At 48.1% G+C, this 25,712-nt stretch overlaps 1 protein-coding gene across 5 annotated transcripts; it reads right to left on the reverse strand.

Annotated features, from left to right (window-relative positions):
• Positions 1-187: 187 nt before the first annotated feature.
• Positions 188-25,396, reverse strand: ARPC1B (actin related protein 2/3 complex subunit 1B). Of its 5 annotated transcripts, none has more exons than XM_088656482.1 (11): positions 25,302-25,396; positions 17,794-17,881; positions 14,838-14,912; positions 12,957-13,061; positions 12,266-12,488; positions 10,622-10,729; positions 10,229-10,435; positions 7,351-7,426; positions 6,348-6,547; positions 3,355-3,445; positions 188-655 (listed from the first exon to the last, which is right to left on the reverse strand). In XM_088656482.1, the coding sequence occupies exons 3-11, from the start codon at positions 14,899-14,901 to the stop codon at positions 617-619; spliced, it is 1,113 nt and encodes a 370-aa protein (XP_088512608.1). In that variant the 5' UTR covers positions 14,902-14,912; positions 17,794-17,881; positions 25,302-25,396; the 3' UTR covers positions 188-616. The 5 variants fall into 5 exon arrangements, with proteins under 5 accessions (XP_088512608.1, XP_088512609.1, XP_088512610.1 ...); XM_088656483.1 differs by lacking the exon at positions 25,302-25,396 and adding an exon at positions 18,797-18,857; XM_088656484.1 differs by lacking the exon at positions 25,302-25,396 and adding an exon at positions 18,792-18,857.
• Between the last annotated feature and the right edge of the window lie 316 nt (positions 25,397-25,712).

A 25,712-nucleotide genomic window follows, 5' to 3' on the forward strand; every position in this document is an offset into this window, starting at 1 on the left:
GAGATAAGTGATCAGTCACCAGGTTCGGATGGCAGCCACCCAAGAGTTCTCAAAAATTTCAAATGCGAAATTGCTGAGCTAAGAAAAATGCGCAATTTTTCTTTCAGCTCAACCGCCATATACATGAGGACTGGAAAGCAGTAAATGTAACACACAATTTTAAAAAGAGGATCCAGGGGCAATCCTGGGAATTACAGGCTGGTTAGTTTAATGTCTGTCCCCAGAAAACTGGTGGAAATCTTTGCTAAAGATATAAACAACCATTTGCTAGGATTTGCTTTTGAGCGGACATGGTTAGGGTTCTGCTGATGGTCTCTCCTGGTGGTAGGAGAGAGGGGGATGGAAGTTTTGCTATGCTAACTGTGACCACCATCTCTTTATTGAACACGGTTTACAGTTATCAACCGGTTTTCCACTGGTGCAAGTGACACAGAAAATCTGCCCAACTTGTAGCTGGTGGGATTGTCATTCTAGGTATGTGGGATTGCAGGAATGAAGCAGGTTGCATCGGGTAAGGAAGCAAAAGCTGGTAGTCAGGGGTCTTCTGCCCAGCCCACCCCAGACGCCAGCGAGACGGAAGCGCTGCTGAGATGAATAATTCTTCAGCAGTCCTTTTTTACTTGATCCGTAGGCCCTTCATAGCAGACTCCAAGCTCTGAAATGAAAGCGCAAGTTTGTCAGAAGAAAAATGGTATTCTGGCTGAGGAAAACCTAAAAAGTCACTGAAGGATTGTCAAAAAAACACCCAGAAATGGGCCAAACAGAGGCACTAAAAAACCTGCTCCAGGGTTATTTTCCTTGTGAATGGCTAATATTCACAAGGTATTACTCAGGTCTGCAATACCTCAAGGACTGCCTATCTCCACATGAACTGAGCCTCTCAGGCTTTTTTGTCTGCCCCCTCCATGAGAGATTTGGCAACAAGAGAACGGGCCTTTTCTGCAGTGGCCCCCTGTCTGTGGAATGGTCTCCCCAGGGAAGCTTGCCTGGCGCCTTCATTATAAACCTTTTGGCGTCAGGTGAAAACAACCCTCTTCAACCACGCCTTTGGTTTGCTGATATCCGATTCCCTTTTTAATGTGTTGTGGGAGGGGGGAATTACTGGTTTGGTTTCATTCTTTGCATTTTTTTATCTTGTATGTTTATGTTGTGAACCGCCCTGAGAGCTATGGATGAAGGGCAATATAACAACAAGAACAATATCCAGAATTCAACTGCTGGTTTTGGCCCAAATATTAATTACTCTTAGTTTTAAACTTGGAACGTTGGGAGCTGTCTTATCCCAAGGTGGACCATGTTTTTAATTTTTGCGCTGAAGGATAGCAGCTGTCCAGAGTTTCGGTCAGGGGTCCTGGGGACTGGACGCCCAATGCAGTGGGCAAAGGGTCATCAGACACGAGAGGAATAGTTCCTAGAGCAGGAACGACTGCATTAAAAGTGGTACGATACTGCTTTATAGTGCAGATACGGCCTCAGAGTAGTAGACCCACTGAAATTAATGGCGCAGCAACAGTCATGTCTTGGGCTCCTTGATCACTGCAGATGGTGACAGCACTCACGAAATTAAAAAACGCCTGCTTCTTGGGAGAAAAGCAATGACAAACCTAGACAGCATCTTAAAAAGCAGAGACATCACCTTGCCTACAAAGCTCCGTATAGTTAAAGCTATGGTTTTCCCAGTAGTGATGTATGGAAGTGAGAGCTGGACCATCAAGAAGGCTGATCGCCGAATAATTGATGCTTTTGAATTATGGTGCTGGAGGAGACTTTTGAGAGTCCCATGGACTGCAAGAAGATCAAACCTCTCCATTCTTAAGGAAACCAGCCCTGAGTGCTCACTGGAAGGACAGATCGTGAAGCTGAGGCTCCAAGACTTTGGCCACCTCATGAGAAGAGAAGAATCCCTGGAAAAGACCCTGATGTTGGGAAAGATGGAGGGCACAAGGAGAAGGGGACGACAGAGGACGAGATGGTTGGACAGTGTTCTCGAAGCTATCAACATGAGTCTGACCAAACTGCGGGAGGCAGTGGAAGACAGGAGTGCCTGGCGTCCATGGGGTCACAAAGAGTCGGACACGACTAAACGACTAAACAACAACAGTCATGTCCGTTTAAATGAGTCTGCTTGAAGCAAGACTAACATTGGGCGCAACCCGGAGACCCCAGATGTACAAAATCCCACATGCTTGGCAGTACAAATGCCAGCAGTAACAACTGAAACAATTGGGTGCCTTTCCGTGACACCCCCAACCAGCTGCTTCCCTCTGACTAATGCAAGGCCAGGCCAAAGCCTGAAACCTAACAACCTCAGCGGCTTGCAGTGGAGAATCCTACAGGGTGTATTCAAGCCCTGGGGACGTGCCGAAAATAACAGCTTGATCCCAGGCGTGATATATCACGTTGCAAGGGGAGCACACATTGTGCATGTCTCATGGCTTCAGATTGCAGGAAGTGTATTTCTTAAAGACTTTGCCAAATTTAGAAAGAAGCAATCCCAAAGGAGGTTAAAGAATGGGGCATGGGTCCATTTAATAAAACTTCTTAAGGACTGTTTCCAGAGAGCAGGGGTGGGAAGCCTAAGGTGCAGGAGCTGGATGCAACCCTTTGTGCACCTTGACTTTCTCCCCAAGCCCCAAGGGTCATCTAGTCCAATGCAGGAATTTGAACCCAAGCATCCATGGCATTTGGCTATCCAACCTCTGCTTCGAAACTCCCAAGGTAGTAGAGTCCACCACCTCTTGAGGGAGCCCATTCCACTGTCAAGCAGCTCTTAACTCTCAGAAAGTTATTCCTGAGCATGGGTAAGCAAACTAAGGCCCGGGGGCCGGATCTGGCCCAATCGCCTTCTCAATGTGGCCCGCGGACGGTCCGGGAATCAGCGTGTTTTTACATGAGTAGAATGTGTCTTTTTATTTAAAATGCATCTCTGGGTTATTTGTGGGACATAGGAATTCGTGTTTTGTTTTTCTTTTCCCCCCAAAAATAGTCCAGCTGCCCACAAGGTCTGAGGGACAGTAGACCGGCCCCCTGCTGAAAAAGTTTGCTAACCCCTGTTCCTGACGTTTAGTTGATGACATCGGTTTGAGTGCTACCCTCCAGAGCAGGAGGAAACAAGCTGCATGTGGCCCTGAGAAGACTGCCCAGAAGGCAATGTGGCCCCTCAGGTTTAAGAAATAATTTCCCATCCTTGCCATAAGGAGGTGATGCTTTTTGCAGGGAAAGTGACCATCCAAAGTGTTCCTCTGGCGCAACTCCTTAGCGAGCATCTTCACATACTAAATGCAAATGGTGCGACGGCTGGTCTATTAGGGCAAAAGCTGCATCTTCTTCCCCACCCAGCCTTTTTTTGCTTACTTTGATGTCCCACAGGCTCATCCCTCCGTCCATTCCTGTGGTGCAAAACTTGGAGCAGCTGCCTTTCCCACCAGCAATCACAGATATTTGGCTGAAAGGGAAGACAAGACAATGGTGGGCGTTAATTGCCAAACTAGTACTGCTCAAAGCAGAGGGGAAATTGTACCGGACTACGGAGGACGACTGCCAACCTAGCAGTTCAAAAGCACGCCCAAAAGTGCAAGTAGATAAATAGGTACAGCTCCGGAGGGAAGGTAAACGGCGTTTCTGTGTGCTGCTCTGGTTTTGGTGTTCCGTTGCACCAGAAGCGACTTAGTCATGCTGGCCACATGACCCAGAAAAACTGTCTGCGGACAACGGCCGGCTCCCTCGGCCTGTAAAGCGAGATGAGGGCCGCAACCCCAGTCGTCTGCGACTGGACTTAACTGTCAGGGGTCCTTTACCCTTTTTTTTACAGAGGACGAAGGGTTGCCAGACCGAAGGCAGGGGACAGTTCCAAGGGCGGGGCTTTTTCCACCATAACACACCCCCATTAGGAAATTCTACCCCCAAAGAGGTGAACATAAAAACTTGCTTTGAATCGAGTCACATCTTTTGTCTCTTCAGGGTCTCAGACAGGGATTTCCCCCTGCCCTACTTGGGAGATGCCAAGGATTGGGGCCTTCCTTCTGCATGCAAAGCAGATTTTTTTACCACTGAACCTCAGCCCAGCTCAGCTAAGATAGTGACCTGAATGAGGCAGGGTCTTTTCCCGAGTTACGGGCCTGGCCTACATCAGAAAATTCAGAAATTTGGCTAACAATACAGTCGTACCTTGGTTCTTGAACACCTTGTGACTCAAACATTTTGGCCCCCAAATACCAGGGTTTCTGGTCTGTGAACATTTTTTGGAAGCCAAATGTCTGACGCAGCTGACACGGCTTCCGATTGGGTGAAGGAAGCTCCTGCAGCCAATTGGAAGCCGCACCTTGGTTGTTGAATGTTTTGGAAGTCGAACGGACTTCTGGAACGGATTACGTTCGAGAACCAAGGTACAGCTGTATAGTGGGAAGGTGCCTTTTTTATTGCCTACAAAGTTTTCAGCAGGCCGTTAAAAGTTGAAAGAGAAAGCACCTGCTGGTTCTATTGGCAGAGAGTTCCACAGGACTGGGCCAATGACACTCATTGTTGTCCGATGAGCCTCACCAACTTGGGAAACCAACCCAAGGCGCTCCTGCAGGCGTTTTCAGTGATGGAGCTGGGATGCCAGGGTTCAGGTGGTCCCTGGGGTACCCTGGACCTCAATTCTTCAGAGCTTTGTAAATTAATTCAAGGAACTTGAACCTGGCTTGGCAGTAAATGGGTAGCCAGCTGTCACATGCTGTTGGGCCAGGTGCCCCCCCCCTCCAGCAGTCTGGCTGCTGCATTTGCACCAGCTGGAGCTTCTGCACCAGGTCCAAGGTCAGCCCCACAAGGTCAGCCCCCCATTATGAAAATTCTGGACTTTGAAGTCATTTTGTTTTAGTTGTTTATCGTTCTGTATTGTATTGTGCTTATTAGTATTTTAATTCATGTGGAGCGTCTTAATTGAGTTGATACAGCAACCGAGAAATTTCGTTGTTCCCGCAAGGGGACAATGACAATAAAGATCTATTCTATTCTATTCTATTCTATTCTAATCCAGCCTCAAGGTTGCCAGTGCATGGACTAAGGTGGTCAGTCTATCCCTGTCCAGGAATGGCAGTAGCTGGCGAACTAGACAAAGCTGGTAAAAGGCACTGCCAGCCATAGAGGAATGCCCTCTGGTGTCAAAGATTTATCTTGCAGCACCTCCAATACACGCACTTGCTCCTTCTATACTCCATCTAGAGCAGGTAAATTGCCTGCCTCCCAAACATGCAGTCTTACCCAACCTCTGTCCTGCCAGGATTCAAACAGTTTATGTCTAGTGGCAGTGGCAGACCTACATTTTTGGGGGCTCTGAAGCTCAAAGAGTTATGGGGCCCCCTTTGCAACCAGCAACAAGGTCTGGGTAGCCAACGTTACCTTATTGAATGGGGTTGTTCCACGACAGATCACACCACCTTTACAACACCTGCACTACCGACTCCCAAACTTTGGGGTTGTTGGAACTTACCTTCCAAGTCCCAGACTGCAGAATCTGGGACCGGCAGCCATGTGACACCGGCAGTTGCGTCGATGTAACTTCCGGTGTCGTTTTGCCCTTCTATGGGCACCAAAAATGGCCGCCGCCAGCTTCAAAAGTCGCTTCTACGCATGTCAGGAAGTGTGTCGACACAACTTCCGGTGTCGCTCTGCCCATCTATGGGCACCAAAAAAATCCCGCCGCCGACACCGGAAGTCGCGTCTATGCACTTCCGGACATGCGTAGATGCAACTTTTGAAGCCGGCAGCGGCCATTTTTTGTGCCCATAGAAGGGCAAATCAGAAAGAAAAAAATGGCCACCGGCAGGAGAAAATAATGGAGAAAAACGGGAGATGAAGTGATACGGGGGACCACCGGGAAAAGGTAAGTAAAAACGGGGGTTTCCCGGGGAAAACGGGGTACTTGGCAGCTATGGTTGGAATGTATACAACAAAACATTAATCAATTGGAGGTGTGCGACTCAAATTTGGTTTAGTTGACCTACAATTTTTCAGCCATGTGGCTCCGGGATGAGGGGCCCTGAAGTTTGAGCTTCATTGGTTTCACAGCAGATCCGCCCCTGGCCTGGTGGATTCAGAGAGGATCTCGACAAGAACTGGGGAAGGCTGACCTTTCCACTGAACATACGGTGCTGCCTTATACCAAGCCGGTCCATGTATCCTAGTGTCGTTTGACTGGTCACAGCTTTCCAAAGTCTCAGCACAGGGGAGCTGGAGCAGTCTTTTCCCTGGAGCTGCTGGCAGGTCTCTTAGATCAGGCTGGATCTGGTCCTGCATGCCTGCAGCTGCGGTTCTGCAACGTTCTCTTGTTTAATTTGCGGAGGGGCAGAGCCCACGGAGGAACTTACCTGATGCTGTTCTTGTGGAGCGTGTCCAGAGTGGCGTTGGTGGTGGTATCAGAGCTGGCTTTCTTATCCAGGTTCTGGAAGCGCTCGCGAGCTGTGAGGCCACGCTGGGCGCCCTGCTTGGGGATATCCAGCTTCCCCCCGAAACTCAGTGTGCCCTGCTGCTCCTCGTAGGTGAACAGCATCGGGCAGCAGTCGTGGCCCTGCGGGGAGGCGAGCAGAGGTCAGGGCCTCCGAGGCGTTTCATCAGCGATGCCCACGCCCAAGGGTCCAAAACGCTCTCACTATTCCTCCCGCAACAGCCCTGTAAGGTAGGCCACTAATAAAAATGTATGGTAATTGTGAGATGATCTAAGTACGTGCCACTTTGCAAGGAACAGAACAGAGCGAGTCCCTGGCCCCAAGGGGCTTACAGTCTGGATAACACCGCAAGGAGGAGTAAAAGAAAAGGAAGGGAAGGAAATGGAGCCCGAGGATAAACAGAGGTGGAATCTGCAGAATGAGTATGAGGGGTTCCGAATGCACCAGGCATGACTGACAATATTTTTAAGTGAAGTGAAGGAACAAACATTATTACCATCTAAAGAGGCCAGGGCGGCAGCATTAGAGAATTCAAGTCCAGCGTCTAAAATTACCCAACTGCACCACTAGAGGTCATGATAGTGTCACTACAAAGATTAGTGGGTGCGCTTGTGTGTTTTTAAAGAGGGTTGCGAGCAGTGCTTTTTTCCCTGGGGGTACGCATACCCCTAAACATTTTGTGAATCTAAGTTTGGCCTCATTGAGGGGCAGTATTTCAATATGATCAGGAAAATGAAAGTACCCCTAAACATTTTTTTTAGGGGGGGGGGAAGCACTGGTTGTAAGAATGCAATTGCCCACTTGCAGACTGTAATGACACAGTCCAGGCAGGGCTATACCACATACCATAACTCCACGTTGGAATGGGGCCCAAATCTTCACTGGGAAAACAAACCCTTGGGAAGAGTTACAGCGCAGGACTTACCGCGGCCACCAGGCTGTTCTCTGTGATGAACGTGACGGCCAGGAGAGGCAGAGTTTCCGTGGACAGGCAGGCCACCCTGAAGGGAAGGACGAGGCAAGGGTGGTTAGCACAGATTAGCTGCTTTACAGCCCCTTAATGGCTGAGCCGACCATAAAATTCAGCCCATGCCCTGCGTTCCCCACTCCCTATCGTTGGGAGATGAGGCTGTGGGTTTGGAGGAGGAATAGAAGAGGAAATTGACCTTGGAGCCAGCCCTTGACATCCCTACTAAACCAGAGGTTCTGGCGTAAGAGGCAATTGTTCTGTCAACACCTCTCCAACCTGAACAGGCCAAGCTGCACTCCTCTTACTCCAAGGATGACAGCCCAGAAACCCCAGCAAAGCAATGCTTTCTCTCAGTCCATTGGAGTCAAAGACTACTGAAGAAGACTAAGGACACTCTAACTGAAGAGACTTCTCTCCCTAGACCATGGGTGTCAAACACAAGGCCCGGGGGCCTAATCCGGCCCGCCAGACCTCGTCATGTGGCCCACGTAGCCACCGACGACAATAGCCGCTGACAGTAGTTCTGGAGCCAGACGGGGAAGTGAGATGCAGGAGGAGGAGGAGGAAGCCCACCAAGGAGGTAGGAAAGCCCTACAGGCGCCGCCGGCAAAGTTGGTGCCGGGACGGAGCCGCGCTGGATTTTTTTTTAGCGGGCGTTGCTGTTGTCTCCGAGAGCGAGTGAGGCGGCACTGGGGAGCTGCCGCCCGCCGCTTCCCTTCCTCTCCTCGGCTGCATCCGGGAGGTGGGTGAGCGAGCGGGTGAAAGGGACGCAGAGTGAGCCTGAGGGGGAAGTAGGTGAAGCGCAACAGTCGCTCTCTTGATGGAGCCGGGTTTCTCTTCCCTTTTCCCCCGTTTTCTCCTCATAGACACTCGGGAGGGTGCCTGGCTTTTGCTCTGCCCCCCACCCCCGAGCCGCCCTTTGGCTTCTCAGTTCCGGTGGAGCTGCTCCCCGGGGGGCGGCCGGGAGGGAGGCGGCGGCGACGGCACGGGTTCCTGCTCTTCCCGCTCTTCGCCGCCTCCTCTCAGCCCCTCGTGATGTAGGGCTCCAGATGGAGTTGCCTCACGGTTTGAGTAGGTGGGAGGGGAATTTTTTTTGGGGGGGGGAGGTTTTCAAGCCTCCTCTGCCTGCAGTCCCGGTGGGGGGAAGAGCAGCTCTGAGGCGAAGATGCACGTCCGCTGGGGCTGCCACCGCCTTCCTCCTCGGGAAATCCGCTGCCCTCCCTCAGTGCGAGGGGAAGGGACTCTGGCGCTGAGGAGGGAGGATGCAAAAGCAAAGCAGGGAGTTGGCGCTGCACCGCATGTTCCTGCCCCTCTCCAAAGCATGGGGTGGGTTGCAGAGTGTGGCATCCTGCCTAGCGGGGTTTGGGTGTGCGCAGGGCAGGAGAGGGAAGCCCTCTTTCCATCTGCAGGTTTTTAATCCCAGCAGTGGCTTTCTCCTTCCTGCCGAAGGTTTAGTTGAGCCCCCCCCCCCAAGCCGTCGATCCCCACCTTTTGTTCAAATTTCCCTAGTTTACATCCCCTCCCACACACGCGCCACGACGCAGGAATGTGATCCGCGTGGGGGCAGGAATGAGCTTACCTTATTACAAAAAACAGTAATAATTGAATGCAGTGACAATAATTTATGATAATAAAGAGTGGACACATAGTCCTACAGACACAACCGGCCCTTTGAGGGTGACCAAACTGCTGATGCGGCCCCCGATGAATTTGAGTTTGACACCCCTGCCCTAGACGAAGAGGGAACCACACTGATGGACAGCCTGTGGCTGAAGCAACATTTGAGCTTTTCTCAACCACTGTTTGAGCTCTCTGTGGAGCTGTCCAGGGTCCTACCTGCACCCTGAACTTCCGCCTTGCTTTGAAGCATCACGTTTTCATTGGGGGCAGATCCACACCACTAATTTAAGGCCCATTCAATGTGCATGGCTTCACCTAAAAACTCCTGGGAGCTTTCCCCCTCCCACAGCTACCATTCCCATTTTGCCCACTATACAATGGACCCAGGAGGCGATTTCTCACCCTACCGCCCATACAGGAAAGATGTCTCTCCCCGGCAGAAAAGGTCCTGTGGCTTCTTAGTAATGTAAACATTTCAGTGACTCACAAAGTCATCCTTTCTCCCCCTCTTTTGGCGGTCGAAAAGATTAGAAAGACGACCCTGGGACAATATAGCACTGAGCTATAAGGGAGAAGCAGAGATCTAAATAGAGACTCTGCGTGTGTTTTTATTATTATTCAGATTTGTCATGGCCAATGGCTAGTACAATGAAGTTATTTGGATGTGGATCTACTGTTCCCAGCACGATTAGTAAGCTACAGGGCCCAGAATTAAGAATCATACAATCATAGAATCATGGAATCATAGTACTATTACTTCCCTTGATCTAGATGCTATACTCCTATTGATGCAGCCCAGAATTGCATTGGCTTTCTTAGCTGCTACATCACACTGTTGACTCATGTCAAGTTTGTGGTCTACCAAGACTCCTAGATCCTTTTCACATGTACTGCTTCTTAGAATTAACTGAGTGAAGCAAGAATCTGCAAGTTTCCTATGAGAACCAATTATCAGAAACCGAACACTGCTTTCAAGCCAGGTGTCACCCATCCTGTATTTGTGCCTTTCGTTTTTTTATTTTTTTTGCCCAAGTGTAGTACTTTACACAACTTTGTGGGAAGTCGTGTGGGTTTACACACAGGGGCTGAACGAGCATCAGATCTGCCCAGAGTCTCCGGATCAACTAATCCCAAGGAAGCGAAGTCCCTGCAGCCAGCTGGGCCAGGCCAGTTCATGGGAAACTCTGAACCCCCGCCCAACAGTCCAACTTACGCCATCTTCTTGTTGGCATCTGCAAGGCAGATGGTGCTGTCGTGGCTCACCCATGCCACGCGGCTGCCACTCCCAGAGAAGCAGATGCTGTGGACCCAGCCGCAGCTGCTGCCCGACTCAAACATGAGCTCTCCAAACGGCATCTTGGATCCCCAGGGGGTTGGCGAGGGCCGCTCCTCAACCTCTTTGATGTAAGCAGAGAAAATCCTACAGGGCAGGAGGGAGAGGAGAGGCGGGAGGGGAAAAACATGTTACTGGCGTGTCTATCAAAGCTAGAGAAGGAGCAGATCCGGTCAAGGCCTGGAAGGGAGACTGTCCAACAGGCTCCCCCGCCCCCGCCCCAAACACATCCTGAAGTCACACGTTGGATGCAATCCAGGATATGACCCTCACCTGCATTTGAAATCGCAGGATCCAGCCGCCAAGAGAACGTTGTTAGGGTGCCAGTCAAGGCTAAGGATTGTCGATCGAATGGGCTTCTTGATGTGTTTACAAACCCACCTAGGAGAGACGGCAAATATGAGGGACAATACAGGAATCATAGCAAGCAAGCCAGCCTTTCTTATGGCCCAGACATCCCTTGCACTAGTAAATTAATCTAAAGAACTGACACACACAACCTCGCTCAATCAAAATTAATTAGACCTGCGGGCTCTAGAGATGGAGCCTTTTTCTCTGCGCTTGTGGAGCTCTCTCCTAAGGCATATGTACCTCTCTCCTAAGGCATAGTGACTCATTGACTCAAGTTTTAAACGGGCCTTGAAACCCTTGCTGCTTCAATCTGCTTTTAGTTAAGATGCTAAAATGGGTTATTTCAATTGTGTAAATCTGTGGCTGTCTCCTGTTTTTGGAATAGTTGGTGATGCCTGTATGTAGAAGTGTTTTCAGAGGGCCTTTTCAGTTTGGGAACTGCAAAAGGGTGTCCTTATCGGTATTTTAAGACTTTTAATTTCTGTAATAAATGAAAGCCTATGCTTGCAAATCATTTGTATGGGTTACCCATAATTTATGTGTTGAAAGGATAAAGCATGCCAAAGCAGGAGGAGCAGAGAGGAAGCCCCGTGTTTGCTTAGCCTAAGCTACTAAGGATGGGGTTTTCTGAAAATAGTGATCTTGCCAGTATGACTTGCAAATATCTGCCAGTATTTTCCCCAGTTATCATCTCTCACCTTGATCTCAATGAGAAGCGGGCTGTTTTTCTACCAACTGTGCTGAAAACAATCCTTACCCACGACAAGCGCTATTGCACATATAATATTTTGCGCATTAATATACAGTACATATTATATTATATATATGGGCCGCAGGTGGCGCTGTGGGCTAAACCACAGAGCCTAGGGCTTGCCAATCAGAAGGTCGGTGGTTCGAATCCCTGCAACAGGGTGAGCTCCCGTTGCTCAGTCCCAGCTCCTGCCAACCTAGCAGTTTGAAAGCACGTCAAAGTGCAAGTAGATAAATAGGTACCACTACAGCGGGAAGGTAAATGGTGTTTCCGTGTGCTGCTCTGGTTCACCAGAAGCGGCTTTGTCATGCTGGCCACATGACCTGGAAGCTGTACACCGGCTCCCTCGGCCAATAACGCGAGATGAGTGCCGCAACCCCAGAGTCGGTCACGACTGGACCTAATGGTCAGGGGTCCCTTTACCTTTATACATATATAATTATGCGCTTATACACCCCAAGTTGCCTAAAGTAACCAGCAGATATGTACAACATCCGATACATAATATCACATGTGAAGGTCATATATTTATATTTTTTAAAATCCATATAATTTTGCATATAATTAGTTGGGCTTTTGAAAAACAAAAATAAGTGAAGAAGCAGCTGAGGCTTTCAGCAGTTCACGTTCAATGCAGGAAATGGACCAACGCAGGCAAAGTTCGATTGGGTCAGGGCCACCAAATTCCCTGTATAAATCCATTTATAATGGATTGAGATTCCTGCCTTGCAGGGGAGCTTGGACTAGATTACCCTCCCTCCTAACTCTACAATTCTATGATTCTATTCTTCCTCCTCCTCCTCACCGAGACTCACCAATCATTCTCCTGCTCAAAGTAGCAGATGGAGATGAGCCTCGAGCCGCTGCCGACCGCAAACTTGTTCTCTTTGGGAGACCACTTCACACAGCGAGCAGCGCGGTTGATCCGCAGAATGACCAGCGTCGGCTTCCACACATTACCCTTCAGGGACCACACGTAAGCGTTGCGGTCTGTCCCGCAGGTCACTATGCGGTTGCTGTCGGGGGCCCAGTCAATGCCTGCAAAGGACACCATAGATCAGAGGACCAAAACTGGCAGGCCCCGATTGCAAGGGCTGCTGAATTTAATGGCGGATTCATCAACAAATAAACAATGTTTTGTTTAAAAAAAGGCAACGGCACAGTTAAGTAATGTCAGGCATAATAGCCAGCCTGGTGTAGTGGTTAAGAGCGGTAGACTCGTAATCTGGGGAACCGGGTTCGCTCCTCCGCTCCTCCACATGCAGCTGCTGGGTGACCTTGGGCTAGTCACACTTCTTTGAAGTCTCTCAGCGCCACTCAGCTCATAGAGTGTTTGTTGTGGGGGAGGAAGGGAAAGGAGATTGTTAGCCGCTTTGAGACTCCTTCGGGTAGTGATAAAGCAGGATATCAAATCCAAACTCTTCTTCTTCTTCTTCCTTACAGGGGTTATGGCTCTTTAGAAAAGTTGCCTTTCGCACACCAGAAGAGGAATCGAAAGGTCCTCACCTGTCACCTGCCCGTTGTGCTCCTTCAGCTCATGGACTTTGCTCCACTTTGTCCCGTCTTTCTTGTAGATGTGAACTTCGTGGTTGTTGGGACAGATGGCAAGTTCTGCGGAACAGAAGGCGGGGAAGAGTTTGTGTATTTCGAGTTCTGCCAAGCTTTTGGAGGCTGGGGGCACTTTGGGGAGTTTTGGGGGTGTGCCCAGGACACCAGTCACAAATGGTCAGGAAGGACTTTTGCCCTGAGCTCTTAAGTCCCTTCCAAAGCTACTTAGCTCCTGACGCTGCTACAAAACATGTGGTTTTGATTTGCAAATGGGCCATGACTTCAAGGGAGGCATCTGTTCAAGTGAACTAGCCCCGGGAAAAGGTAGAGAGTAACATTCTCACTTGGGTGCTCTACAACCTCCTCCCAAGTACCTGAGAGCCTCTTTTCTCTCCCCACCCCCCCTTCTCTGGGAAGGAGAGGCTGTGTACACACCACATGTTTAAAGCACATGGCTCCCCCCCCCCCAAGAATTGTGGGAACTGTCATCTGTTAAAGGTGCTGGGAATCGTGTCTCAGGAAAGGTTCAGCTTCGGTTCCCTGGAATCTCTAGGGGGAAGCCATGTGGTTTAAATATGCTTCAAAGTGTTGTTGTGTTTATATTCCTGGGGACAATCATGCAAATCGCAGCAGTTCTTTCAAAACCCTACAGTTGGGGAGGAGGAAGTCCTGCTGGCCGCATTCCGCCAGGGCATTCTGCTGACCCACAAACAATGGCTGTATTCTCTCTCTCCCCCACCCTCCCACATCTATTCATGCCATGGGCAATCACTCACATTCTCTTCTCTTGCAGTTGCTCCCAACCGAGGACTAGATTTGCTGCAAGAACCAGCAATCCAGGTAGTCCCCAGTTAGCAGGTCAATTCTGTGTCCAGGGCAGCTGTCTTCCAGCTCCGTCTGGTACGCAGGCTGAGACCCTATCTGCGCGCAGACTATCTCGCCAGAGTGGTGCATGCTCTGGTTATCTCCCGCTTGGACTACTGCAATGCGCTCTATGTGGGGCTACCCTTGAAGGTGACTCGGAAACTACAACTAATCCAGAATGCGGCAGCTAGACTGGTGACTGGGAGCGGCCGCCGAGACCACATAACACCTGTCCTGAAAGGCCTACATTGGTTCCCAGTACGTTTCCGAGCACAATTCAAAGTGTTGGTGCTGACCTTTAAAACAGCCTCAGCCCAGTATACCTGAAGGAGCGTCTCCACCCCCATCATTCAGCCCGGACACTGAGGTCCAGCTCCGAGGGCCTTCTGGGGGTTCCCTCACTGCGAGAAGCAAAGTTACAGGGAACCAGGCAGAGGGCCTTCTCGGTAGTGGCGCCTGCCCTGTGGAACACCCTCCCATCAGATGTCAAGGAAATAAACAACTATCTGACTTTTAGAAGACATCTGAAGGCAGCCCTGTTTAGGGAAGCTTTTAATGTTTGATGTTCCGTCGTGTTTTTAATATTCTGTTGGGAGCCACCCAGAGTGGCTGGGGAAACCCAGTCAGATGGGCAGAGTATAAATAATAAATTGTGGTTGCTGTTGTTGCTGTTAGGAGGGTGTAGACTCCCTGGCCCTCCTGTTGGGACCCTCAACAACCATCAGCCTCCACCAGCGTGGTCAGCAGTTAAAAGGATGTTTCTGGAAAGAACTGGACATTTTGTTCTGACGGGCTTTTCCAGCTGGATGAATGGGTCTCTGCCATAGGTACCCGTTTTGTGTTGTTTTCAAAATATTTTTCCTGGTTTCAGTGCTTCTGGTTTTTTGCTATTTTTACAACGCGTTGCCTTGAGATGCTTGTGTGGAAAGCAATTACTAAAATCAAACCGTCATAGTACAAAAGGAAAGGGCTTACGGGTTCTGTCCTTGTTCCAGGCATGACAGCTGATTGGCTCCAGCAGGAAACTCTGATAAGCCATGGCTTCTCAACCTGTACAGAAAAAAAAAACATTAATTTTTCTCAAGTAACGTATTTCAAAAAAGTTAAGGTTGGCTGCAAGCCTTGTGGCCCTTTCCCTGGGACCAAACCCCTTTGGGCTCAAAAGGGCTTAATTCTGTATAAGTCCTTTTGAGCTCAAAGGTTATAACAGGTATAAGATTGCACTGTAAATGTATTTATTTCTTATCCCCCCTTCCTCCAAGAACCTAAGGCAACATAAATGGTCTCCTCTCTATCATCCCTATTCTTGACCCCCCCCCCATCAACCCTGTGAGGTAGGTCTGCCTGTTTACTAGGAGGAATTTGGACCAAACTCCTGATGAGTTTTCATGACGAATAAAAAAAATAAAATTGCATCTTGCTGTATATATGTCAAGAACTGAATTTAAGAATGGAAAAATGAGAAATGGATATTTCCTTTCATTCCTAGTGACAAGAGGACTTAAGTCCACTTTAATTGCACAGACCTAAATTTTCCACTACTGTATGTTCCTGAGTCCTTCCTGCTTAAATCCTGGCAGTCTGGTACCCTTCATCTTACACCCAGCGGCCTTTGGCTCAGAACAACTATTGAAAGGGAACAAGGCAGTTCTGATAACCTTTCAAAACAGGAAGCTGGCTTGAAAGAAAGAACAAATTTGAAGGGGCTCCCTCGCCGTCAACTCATAACGTTCACCCAGCCAGTTCCCACAGCTTGACCAAGTCAGACTGGCCATTAGGGCAATCAAGGACAGCAATTCATTTCCTTTGGTGATTGTATTAAATAAGCCATCTTGGCAGGAGCAGCTACGGTTTAGCATCAGCCTTCCCTAACCTGCTGCTCTCCAGATGTTTTGGACTACAGCTTTCATCAGATGCAGCCCACCACGGGCAAGAGCAAGGGAGGTGGAAGGTTGTAGAATCACAGAATTGTAGAGTTGGAAGGGACCCCGAGGGTCATCCAGTCCAACCCCCCTGCAACGCAGGACTCTCAGCAAAAACATCCCTGGCGGATGGCCATCAACTCCTGCTTAAAAACCTCCAAGGGAGGAGAGTTCACCACCTCCCGAGGGAGACCGTTCCACTGCTGAACAGCTCTTACTATCATAAAGTTCTTCCTGGTGTTTAGCTGGAATCTTCTTTCTTGTAACTTGAAGCCATGGGTTCGAGTCCTACCCTCCAGCCTTGTGGAAAGGCTGCCTCTTGCAGATTGCACCGTCAGCGCACTTGTATGCTTGTTTACTCAGAAGTAAACCCTCCCTCACCGTCTTCAGTGGGATTTACGGTCCAGTAGGATTACAGCCCGAGTCGTCCTGCTCAGAACGACTTCCGCACATGAGAATCGTTAGTGTGTGTGTGTATAATTAGAGAAGGAAGGCGGAAAGAGGAAACAGTTGCATCTTGACGAAGAGCAATTTGACAAACGCCATATAAGGCTAGAAACAGACCCGACAGGAAGAATCAAAAGTGGAATCCTAAGAGACAATTCTGTGGGTGGTGTAACACCAGGTCAGGTCTGGGCTTTTCGGCTGGGTTCTGTTTAGTCTTGCTTTGCTCTAGCAAGAGGTTCTCTGACTGTGGCCAGAGGAATGGCGTAAGCTCCAAGCAGGTAGTTCATGGAAAGGTTGTGGAAGACTCTAGGGTGGGACTCTTAAACCTCCTTCCTCAGCCTTCGTGGGAAGGGATGGGGGAGAATTTGCCTGAAGTTCATATTTATGGACAACCTTCACTAATTCACACTTTCCAAAACAACAGATGAAGTGAAACACCGCCCTTCCTTCAAAATCACACCTCTCCGAATTTTGCAATGCACATCCAAGTAACGTCTACAAAAACGCATACAGTTAATGCACATAATGGTGAACGTATCATACAAAAATGCATTGTATTAGGGGAAAATGCTTTGCAAAAATGCTAATTTGAGGGGGAGGAAATGGACTAAAATGCTGGTGAATTTTCATGAGCACTTTTTTTAAAAAAAGAAGAAGAAAAACCACGGATATGGAAATGTGGAGAACTGAAGATTGGGAAAGCAAGAAACTGAAGTTGGCGTGTTCGCCTATCCCTGCTTGTGGATGTTTCAGGAAGTACAGGTCACTGTCGAGTGTGGCAAAAGTCAATGTGGCCAGACATGCACACTCCCACCCACCTTCCCTCTGGGCAAGCAAGAGGAATTTTCCCCGCAGTTCAATGACACATTCCAATCAGGTGAAATCACCAGAGGCCGCTTTTGGCAGAGCCAAGTGTGGTTGGTTTCTTTCGGTGTGCATGCACACGAAAGCTCATACCAATGACAAACTTAGTTGGTCTCTAAGGTGCTACTGGAAGAAATTTTTATTATTATTTTGTTTCGACTACACCAGACCAACACGGCTACCTACCTGTAACTGAACTCAGATGTGAGCTTTGTCATTCCACCTCCACCTGGGCTCAAGCTTGCGTGTTTGTAAATGAAGCAAACATTGCAAAGACACTTTAATAAATCGCCAGTGGAGTAAGAGTTTTGCATGAGTTTTTAAAGCTGATCGAGAATTCAAAGTTTCTTCTTCTTTTCTTTTTGTTTCTATGTTTTAAAACCGCTTAGCATTTGATGCTGACTTCTGTATATTGTTTATTTCTCAGTATTTCATAAAAATAGCTTTTTTAAAAAAATAGTCTCAATTGCTCTCCTTCATCGATAGGAGACTCTGCCCTGTAAAACTGTGCCCAGAAGTCCTCCTCTACACAAAACGGTGACAAGGCCAGTAACCACTTCTTTACACAACTTTATACAGGCATGGTTTGTCTGTCTCCAGTGGGAATTATGACCAATATCTTCCAGGCAGTGAAGTAATCATAGCTGCCAGACAACAAAATGCATAGGGTACAAAATATGATGAAATCTCCACCCTACCCAATCCTGGAAACTTCTTTGTGTGTAGGCGGAGAGCAGATTTATAGGGAAGGATTTCAACTCCCATCAGCCTCAGCCTCAGCCACATCTAATAAACAGGAAAGGGTTGTGGATCAGTGGTAGAGCAGAAGGTCTCTAGCAGAATGATCCACCTTCAGAGAAGTGTCCCCATCGTATCTCTGCATGAGTTGCTGGAGATTGCAATGGGCTAGGCCAGGGGTCAGCAACCTTTTTCAGCCGTGGGCCGGTCAACCGTCCCTCAGACCATGTGGTGGGCTGGACTATATTTTTTTTGGGAAATAAACTAATTCTTATGCCCCACAAATAACCCAGAGATGCATTTTAAATAAAAGGACATCCTACTCATATAAAAACACACTGATTCCAAGACCGTCCAGGGGGCCAGATTGAGAAGGCAATTGGGCCGCATCCGGCCCGCAGACCTTTAGGTTTCCTACCCCTGGGCTAGGCTGAGTGTTAGTAGCTGTAGGGGGCAGGGAGCTGCAAGCTGGCGGAGTTTCCCCAGTGTCAGCAAAATCCCTGCTGGCTTGGATATGCAAAAAGCATGAGTTGCTGATCTCCTTCCAACCAGCCTCCACTGCGGGGGCAAATAATTCTCTTACCTCCTTGGAGGTTTCTAAGCAGAGGTTGGATGGCCATCTACCATGGATGCTTTAGTTGAGATTCCTGCATTGCAGGGGGGGGGGGTGTACTAGAACTAGATAATCCCCAGGGTCCCTTCCAACTCTACAATTCTATGATCATCTGGTTAATTAGACTGACAACATAATTGCCTGCCCTCTTCTAGGAGACTCCCACTGGGTCTCTCCATGAGTCACAGTTCTGGTGGACCCATCTCCCTCCAGTTGAGAGAGAAATACCCAGATCAATAACTAACTCACAAATATATATATGCAGGCTTATCTGAAGGCAGGAACTTTCTCCCCTTTTTGGTTTAATAGAGCACTGCCAATTTTAATGCTGAAAAAACAGCATACCTCACCTATCGGAAATTTGTGCAACCACAGGTCTTCTCTGGAAGCAGAACCCAGTTGAGCCAGAGCGCCCCCTAGAGGGAAAAATGTCTCCTGTAGCCTTTTTTTTTTCCCGAAGCACGAAAAGTAATCACTTTTTGCCTTTTTTTAAAATTCCAGCATACATGCTATTTTTAGCCACATCTGTGCTTGTGATAGAGTCGAGTCAGCGTCTAGCTTTCTGCTACAGAGCTTGTTCACTGCAAAAGCACTCAAATGCGTTGGCACTGAGAACAGAACTTGCACATGGGCCCCCCATGCCATGCATTTCCCCATAACTAATTTTTAAAAGAAAGCATGAAAAAAGCTATGCTGGCCACACATTCCAAGTGAAGATGAGCTGGTTGTACATCAGGATAGAAGTGAATAGTTGGGCCTAGGGTAGCCAAGTGCTGCCTTGTATAATGTTGGCCTCCAAACTCCCATGGTGAATAGCCTTAATCTCCGTTAGGCTGTGTACACACTAGATACTTTTAAAGCACGTTCGAAATGCATTCCTTCCTGCAAAGAATTCTGGGCACTGTAGTTTACCCCACAGTTACAATTCCCAGCAACTCCTTAGCAAACTACAGAGCCCAGAATTCTCTGAAGGAAAGAATGTCTTTTGAATGTGCCTTTAAAGTTATAGCACGCACCCAGCAAGCAACACCAAATATTAAAACAAAAGAATCTCGTGGCATCTTAAAGGTTTGCCATAGCCATTAGACCTACCAAAATTAATGGACATGCCTCATTCATTTCAACAGGTCTACTCTGAGTAGGGCTTAGCTGGGTACAACCCTAACTCTTTTCCTCCGGGTGGGGGATACTTCTGTAGACTTAAATCAACTGCAATACATGAATTGCATTACACTTGATGGCTTTGATGACATGGGCCTCTGCCGCCGCTAATGTTTTGTCTTTAAAGTGCCACATAGCTTTCTGCTGAGCTACTGCTTCCTTTTTATTTTTTAAACCCACAGTGCTGAACACACACTTTAAAAAGCCACAGCTGAAACATATCAGTCCTTGCTTAGAAATTTAATAATGCCTCTCAGAGAGAAACTGAGTCTGACTCCTAATCCAAATTCAAAGCAACCTTAAACAGGATTGTTTTAAAACACAGGAAGCTAACTGATCCTAAATCAGACCATTGGTCCCTCCAATAATAATAATAATAATAATAATAAATTATTTATACCCCGCCCACCTGGCTGCGTTTCCCCAGTATCTGGGTTTTTGTTCTTTTAAGTATCTGGGTTTCCTAGTACAGTATTGTCTGCACTGACTGGCAGCAGCTCTCCAGGAGTAAATACAGGGAAATATTTCTCAGCCCCACCTGGAGATGATGGGGAAGGAGAAGGAACTTTCTACGTGCAAAGCAGATGCTCTTCTCCAGATTTTTTGTAGGGAATAGACGCAAAACGTCAAAAGGCATCCAACACACACACACACACACACACAGTCCTCGCACTACAAGTCTTGCTCGTGGGCATTCACAAGACTTTTGTTTTTTCAGAGGGAGAGAGACTAAAGTAAAAAAAGTGAGGAGCAGGCTAATTTCTCCCCGCAAACGAGAGCAGCATTTTGCCTCATATCTCAGGTTCTGAAAATTTGCTAGAAACTAACTTTTTTTTAAAAAAAACCGAAAACTGGAAATGGGGAGATTGGTAGGGGGAGCGCAATTGCTTCCTCTTTGCTGCGCGAAAAGAAGCTTTGATTTCAGGAAGAAGCAAAGGGGGGGGGGGACACCAACACCACCGAGTTTAATAAAAAGTTCTCCCGCTAGGGCGCAGCTCTCCCTCCGAGGGGCGCGGCTGGGTGGGACCTTGGAGGGGAAGAGTTTTCTTACAGTTACAGGTAGGTAGCCGTGTTGGTCTGACGTAGTCAAAAGAAAACAAAAAAAAATCCTTCCAGTAGCACCTTAGAGACCAACTAAGTTTGTCATAGGTATGAGCTTTCGTGTGTGTATCTGAAGAAGTGTGCATGCACACGAAAGCTCATACCTATGACAAGTTTTCTTACAGATTCGTCCTTGGAACATTTTGCCCTTGCTTTATATTTTGACTTCTGTCGTTTCTGCGAGGCATCTGCTTTTGAAAACTGAAGTCAGCCAAAAATAAAAATAAAAAAACTGAGGCGGGGAGAGGCTGGAAGGAGTTTGCCTCGCCTGGGGCGCTAAGCAGCCTCGCCTGGAGCGCAAAAATATCCTGGCAGCAGTAGCTCCAGTGGCGCCGAGAAAAGGGAAGCGGGGCCGGGACGGCCTGGAGCCCCGCCAGAAGCAGCGGCAGCTCCCTCCGTCGAATAAGAGCGTCTTGCGGGCATCTTGAGGGAGCCACTTACCTCGACGGCACCCGAAGGCGAACAGGGCGCAAAGCAGCCTCGCCTCTCCTGGCTCCGGGAAAAGGAGGCCCCGGCCGGCCGGCAGCTCAGGTTCACGGACTCTGAGCCGTCGACGTGAACCGGCAGCAGCCGCGCTTTTTTCTCTCCTCCTCCTCCTCTGCTCTCTCCGACTTCCCCTTTTCTCCTCCGCTCGAGAGGGAAGGGGGGGGGGATGAGAAAATGTGGCCGCCACTTCCTTGCGTGGGTGTGGGGGCCCTGCGGAGAGCGAAGAAAGAGGAGGGAGAGAGAGAGAAAAATGTGCCTTTTCCCTTCCAGAGACGCTGGAGGAGGGAAAAAAAGCCCGCAGGCCCGAAGCTCACGCTTTTCGGAAAATAAATCCCAAGTTTTGCCTGAGAAGAGAGAGAAAGGAGGAGAGCATGGCTTGGGCTTGGCGTTCTCTTCCTTTAAGCTCTCTGCTGAGTCCACATGCCTACAGCTGAAAGCACACGGTTTCCACCAGAGAATTACCAGGATTTGGAGTTTAATGGGTGCTGGGAATTGTAGCTCAGCGCAGGAGGCAAACTAGAGTTCCCGGGATTTGTTGGGCCAGGGGGTGGGGTGGAGAGAGGTTTGCATTTTTTTATTGATCTCTTACAATTGATGTACCGCTTGACCGTAGAAAACCTCAAAGCAGATTACAAATAAATACGGTAAATAAATACGAAGCCGTAAAATGATCACTGCAATCAATAATTGCATAACGCAGAAAGTTAAAACTGCAATAGAGACGATTTGAACTTTAGAAAAAAGACGGCAGTGGACAGTTGCGAGGAATTCCCAATTTCTTGAAGCATGGGAACCCAAATAAAAAATTCTTTAGATGATTTGGCATAACATTCGGTTTGATTGATATATATATGTGTATAATTTGAAATATTGAATGTGATATAATTGGTTTTAATTGGAAAATTAATAAAAATATTTAAAAAAAACTGCAATAGAATAGAGCAAAATGAATTGAAACATTTGGGTAAAGGGACCCCTGACCGTTAGGTCTAGCCGTGACCGACTCTGGGGTTGCAGCGCTCATCTCGCATTATTGGCCAAGGGAGCCGTCGTACAGCTTCCGGGTCATGTGGCCAGCCTGACAAAGCCACTTCTGACAAACCAGAGCAGCACACGGAAACCGTTTACCTTCCCGCTGTAGTGGTACCTATTTATCTACTTGCACTTTGACGTGCTTTCGAACTGAAGGGACGCAGGTGGCGCTGTGGGTTAAACCACAGAGCCTAGGGCTTGCCGATCAGAAGGTTGGCAGTTCGAATCCCTGCAATGGTGTGAGCTCCCGTTGCTCGGTCCCAGCTCCTGCCAACCAAACATCTGGGTAGACTTGTCTAAATAAGAACGTATTCCGCAGGCACTGAAAGTATGTGCTTTAAATATGCAATGTACTGTGTACATTCTGCGTACTTTAAATGTGCCCATTTACTCTGCCCTCCTACCCACTGATTTGGGAAGTGGTGTACACATGGCTCAGATATCTAGCCTGCTTCTTCCTAAGGGAATACTGTGCCTGGTTTCTCCGCAAAACCAGGTTCAATCCAAACTGAGAAAAAGGATAACCTTGCTGCAGTTAATTATTATTTTTTACTTTGCTGCATTGTACACAGCCTAAGGCTGCATATGCGCCAGAGAGCTAAAGCACACACACCCTCCCTCCAAAAGAATACTGAAAACTATAGTTTACCCCTCACGGCGCTGCAGATCCCAACACCTGTAAACTAGAGTCCCCTTTCCATGTTTGGTAATACTGTATACACAACCTAAACATCATAAAGGAATTGGGTGGCTGCTTACACAATGCTATGGCAGCCAGGAGGGTCCAGAGGAGGGCAACCAAAATGGTCAAAGGCCTGGAAACAATGCCTTATGAGGAACATCTTAGGGAGCTGGGTATGTTTAGCCTGGAGAAGAGAAGGTTAAGGGGTGATATGATAGCCATGTTCAAATACAGTGGAACCTCGGTTTATGAACACCTCGGTTTACGAATTTTCGGTTTACGAACACCGTGGACCCATCTGGAACAGATTAATTCACTTTCCATTACTTTCAATGGGAAAGTTCGCTTCAGTTTATGAACGCTTCAGTTTATGAACAGACTTCCGGAACCAATTACACCCATGCTTTGGGTTAAGTACGCTTCAGGTTGAGTACTCCGCGGACCCGTCTGGAACAGATTAATCCACTTTCCATTACTTTCAATGCGAAAATTCGCTTCAGTTTATGAACGCTTCAGTTTAAATTCTCCACAGACCGTCTGGAACAGATTAATCCATTTTCCATTACTTTCAATGGGAAAGTTTGCTTCAGTTTATGAACGCTTCAGTTTATGAACAGACTTCCGGAACCAATTGTGTTCATAAACCAAGGTACCACTGTATATAAAAGGATGTCATATAGAGGAGAGTGAAAGGTTGTTTTCTGCTGCTCCAGAGAAGCGGATACGGAGCAATGGATTCAAACTACAAGAAAGAAGATTCCACCTAAACATTAGGAAGAACTTCCTGACAGTAAGAGCTGTTCGACAGTGGAATCTGCTGCCAAGAAGTGCGGTGGAGTCTCCTTCTTTGGAGGTCTTTAAGCAGAGGCTTGACAGCCATATGTCAAGAATGCTTTGATGGTGTTTCCTGCTTGGCAGGGGGTTGGACTGGATGGTCTATTCTATGTACATTGCTATGGCAGCCAGGAGGGTATTGGTTATTTGGTGGGAAAGTGATGGGGAATCTATGGCCCAAGATTTCCCATTAAACTGGGTTGTACGTCCCCAAATTAAGTTGGCCTCAGATGTGAATCGCACTTGCTCTGGAATCTGCTCCCTACAGCAATCACTCCATGTTTTTAATAAGGCCAGTCGTGCCCAGATTCCCCAAACAAGTTTTATTCTCAGGTGATGTCCTGCGTAGCAGCAACCCAACAGCGCCAAACAGGCTTACACAACACTTACACATCCCCCTGAAAAGGAGACACAGTTTTGTACAAAATGGGCGTGTGCTAATTATCGTAATAGATGTATGGATGCAAATTTAGAAATAATTGGTATACTCTGAATGAGGGAAATAATTGCAGCCCATTGCAGACTGGATAAGCCCTTCAAACAGAAAGGTGGGGAATGTTAGGTCTGGGGGCCAAATGGGGGCTCCCTAGACACCTCTAGCCTTTGAGAGGTACCCCAGAACACCCTGTTCATTGACCCTGCCTCACACCCTCCTTGAGTATACATGCCCAGCTGGAATGTATCTTTTAATTAGGACAAGAAACTAGCTGTCTGTGCACCCACCTTTGCCTCAGGCCCCACCCACCACTGGCACGTTGCCCAGAAGGAAGTGCGGTTTCCATGCTGAGAAAGATTCCCACTTCTGGAAGACACCATCAAAAAGAGAGTTGTATGCACACACCACTTTAGATAGAATCTTATAGGATTGTAGAGTTGGAGAGGACCACAGGGGTCACCTAGCCCAGACCTTTTGCTACCACCGTTGGCTCATGCTAAACTGGTGGTCCCCTAAGATCCCTAGGTCCTTTTCACATGTAGTACTGGCAAGCCAGGTTGCCCCCCCACCCCCAATCTTATATTTTTGCAGCTGGTTCTTCCTACCTCAGTGCAGTACATTTATCCCTATGGAAATTCATTTTGTTAGTTTGGGCCCCATTCTGTTTCAGGTCATCTTGAAGCCTGGTTCTGTCCTCTGCACCCTGAGTGACCCCTCCCAGCTTGGTGTCACCTGCAAATTTGATGAGGATCCCCCTCCAATTCCTTCACCCAAGCCATTTAAAAAGACAACTGAACCACAGAATGTTTTGTGATCAAAACGACAAATGGGGCAACCCCCCCTGGCCCTCCAAGACAATGCTCCCCTCCTCTGCCACCACAAACATTTTCTCTGATGCTTAATCGCACAAATTGCATTTCTCCCTGCAGTTTTACCCAAGGCTTCAGCCCCTATAACCACCATTTACCAGCCAGGAAGTCCAATTCATGCAACACAGTATGGTCTTCCTTCCAACTGAAAGAAATCACACAGGAAGGCCAAGCTACTTAAAGCATTAATTTGAAAGAAAGCTCTCAGCTACCGACAGAAGTTACATTCCTTGTACTGTTTCATGAGAACTCACCTCCCCGTAAACTAGCAAAATAAACGCCTAAGGTCTTCTCCGCAGGGCAATTTCTCTCTCCACCCTGCCAGCTGCTGCTGTTCACTTCCTCCTTTGAGTTGGCCAATAGGGAGGAGCTGCCCACCTCCTCCCCCCCACCACAAACCACCACTCCCTAGTCCACAGTTAAAACCATTGAACAAGCGGAAACTGCTGCAGTTGCTAAACTTTGATGCAGCTCTAGGCTATGTGACAAGCACACAATTTGGAGCCTCACGAAAAACTGCAGAGATCTTAGGCAATTAGTAGTGTTGTAGTAATCCCCTTTTCCAGAGTTGGAAAAAAGCTTAAGGGCACCCAAAACGATCGAGGGCATGGAACGACTTTGCTATGATGAATTGTACAGGGTTTAGGACATTTTCATCATGAGAA

The sequence above is a fragment of the Zootoca vivipara genome, chromosome 13, assembly GCF_965207765.1.
Source record: "Zootoca vivipara chromosome 13, rZooViv2.hap1.1, whole genome shotgun sequence".
NCBI lineage: Eukaryota > Metazoa > Chordata > Lepidosauria > Squamata > Lacertidae > Zootoca > Zootoca vivipara.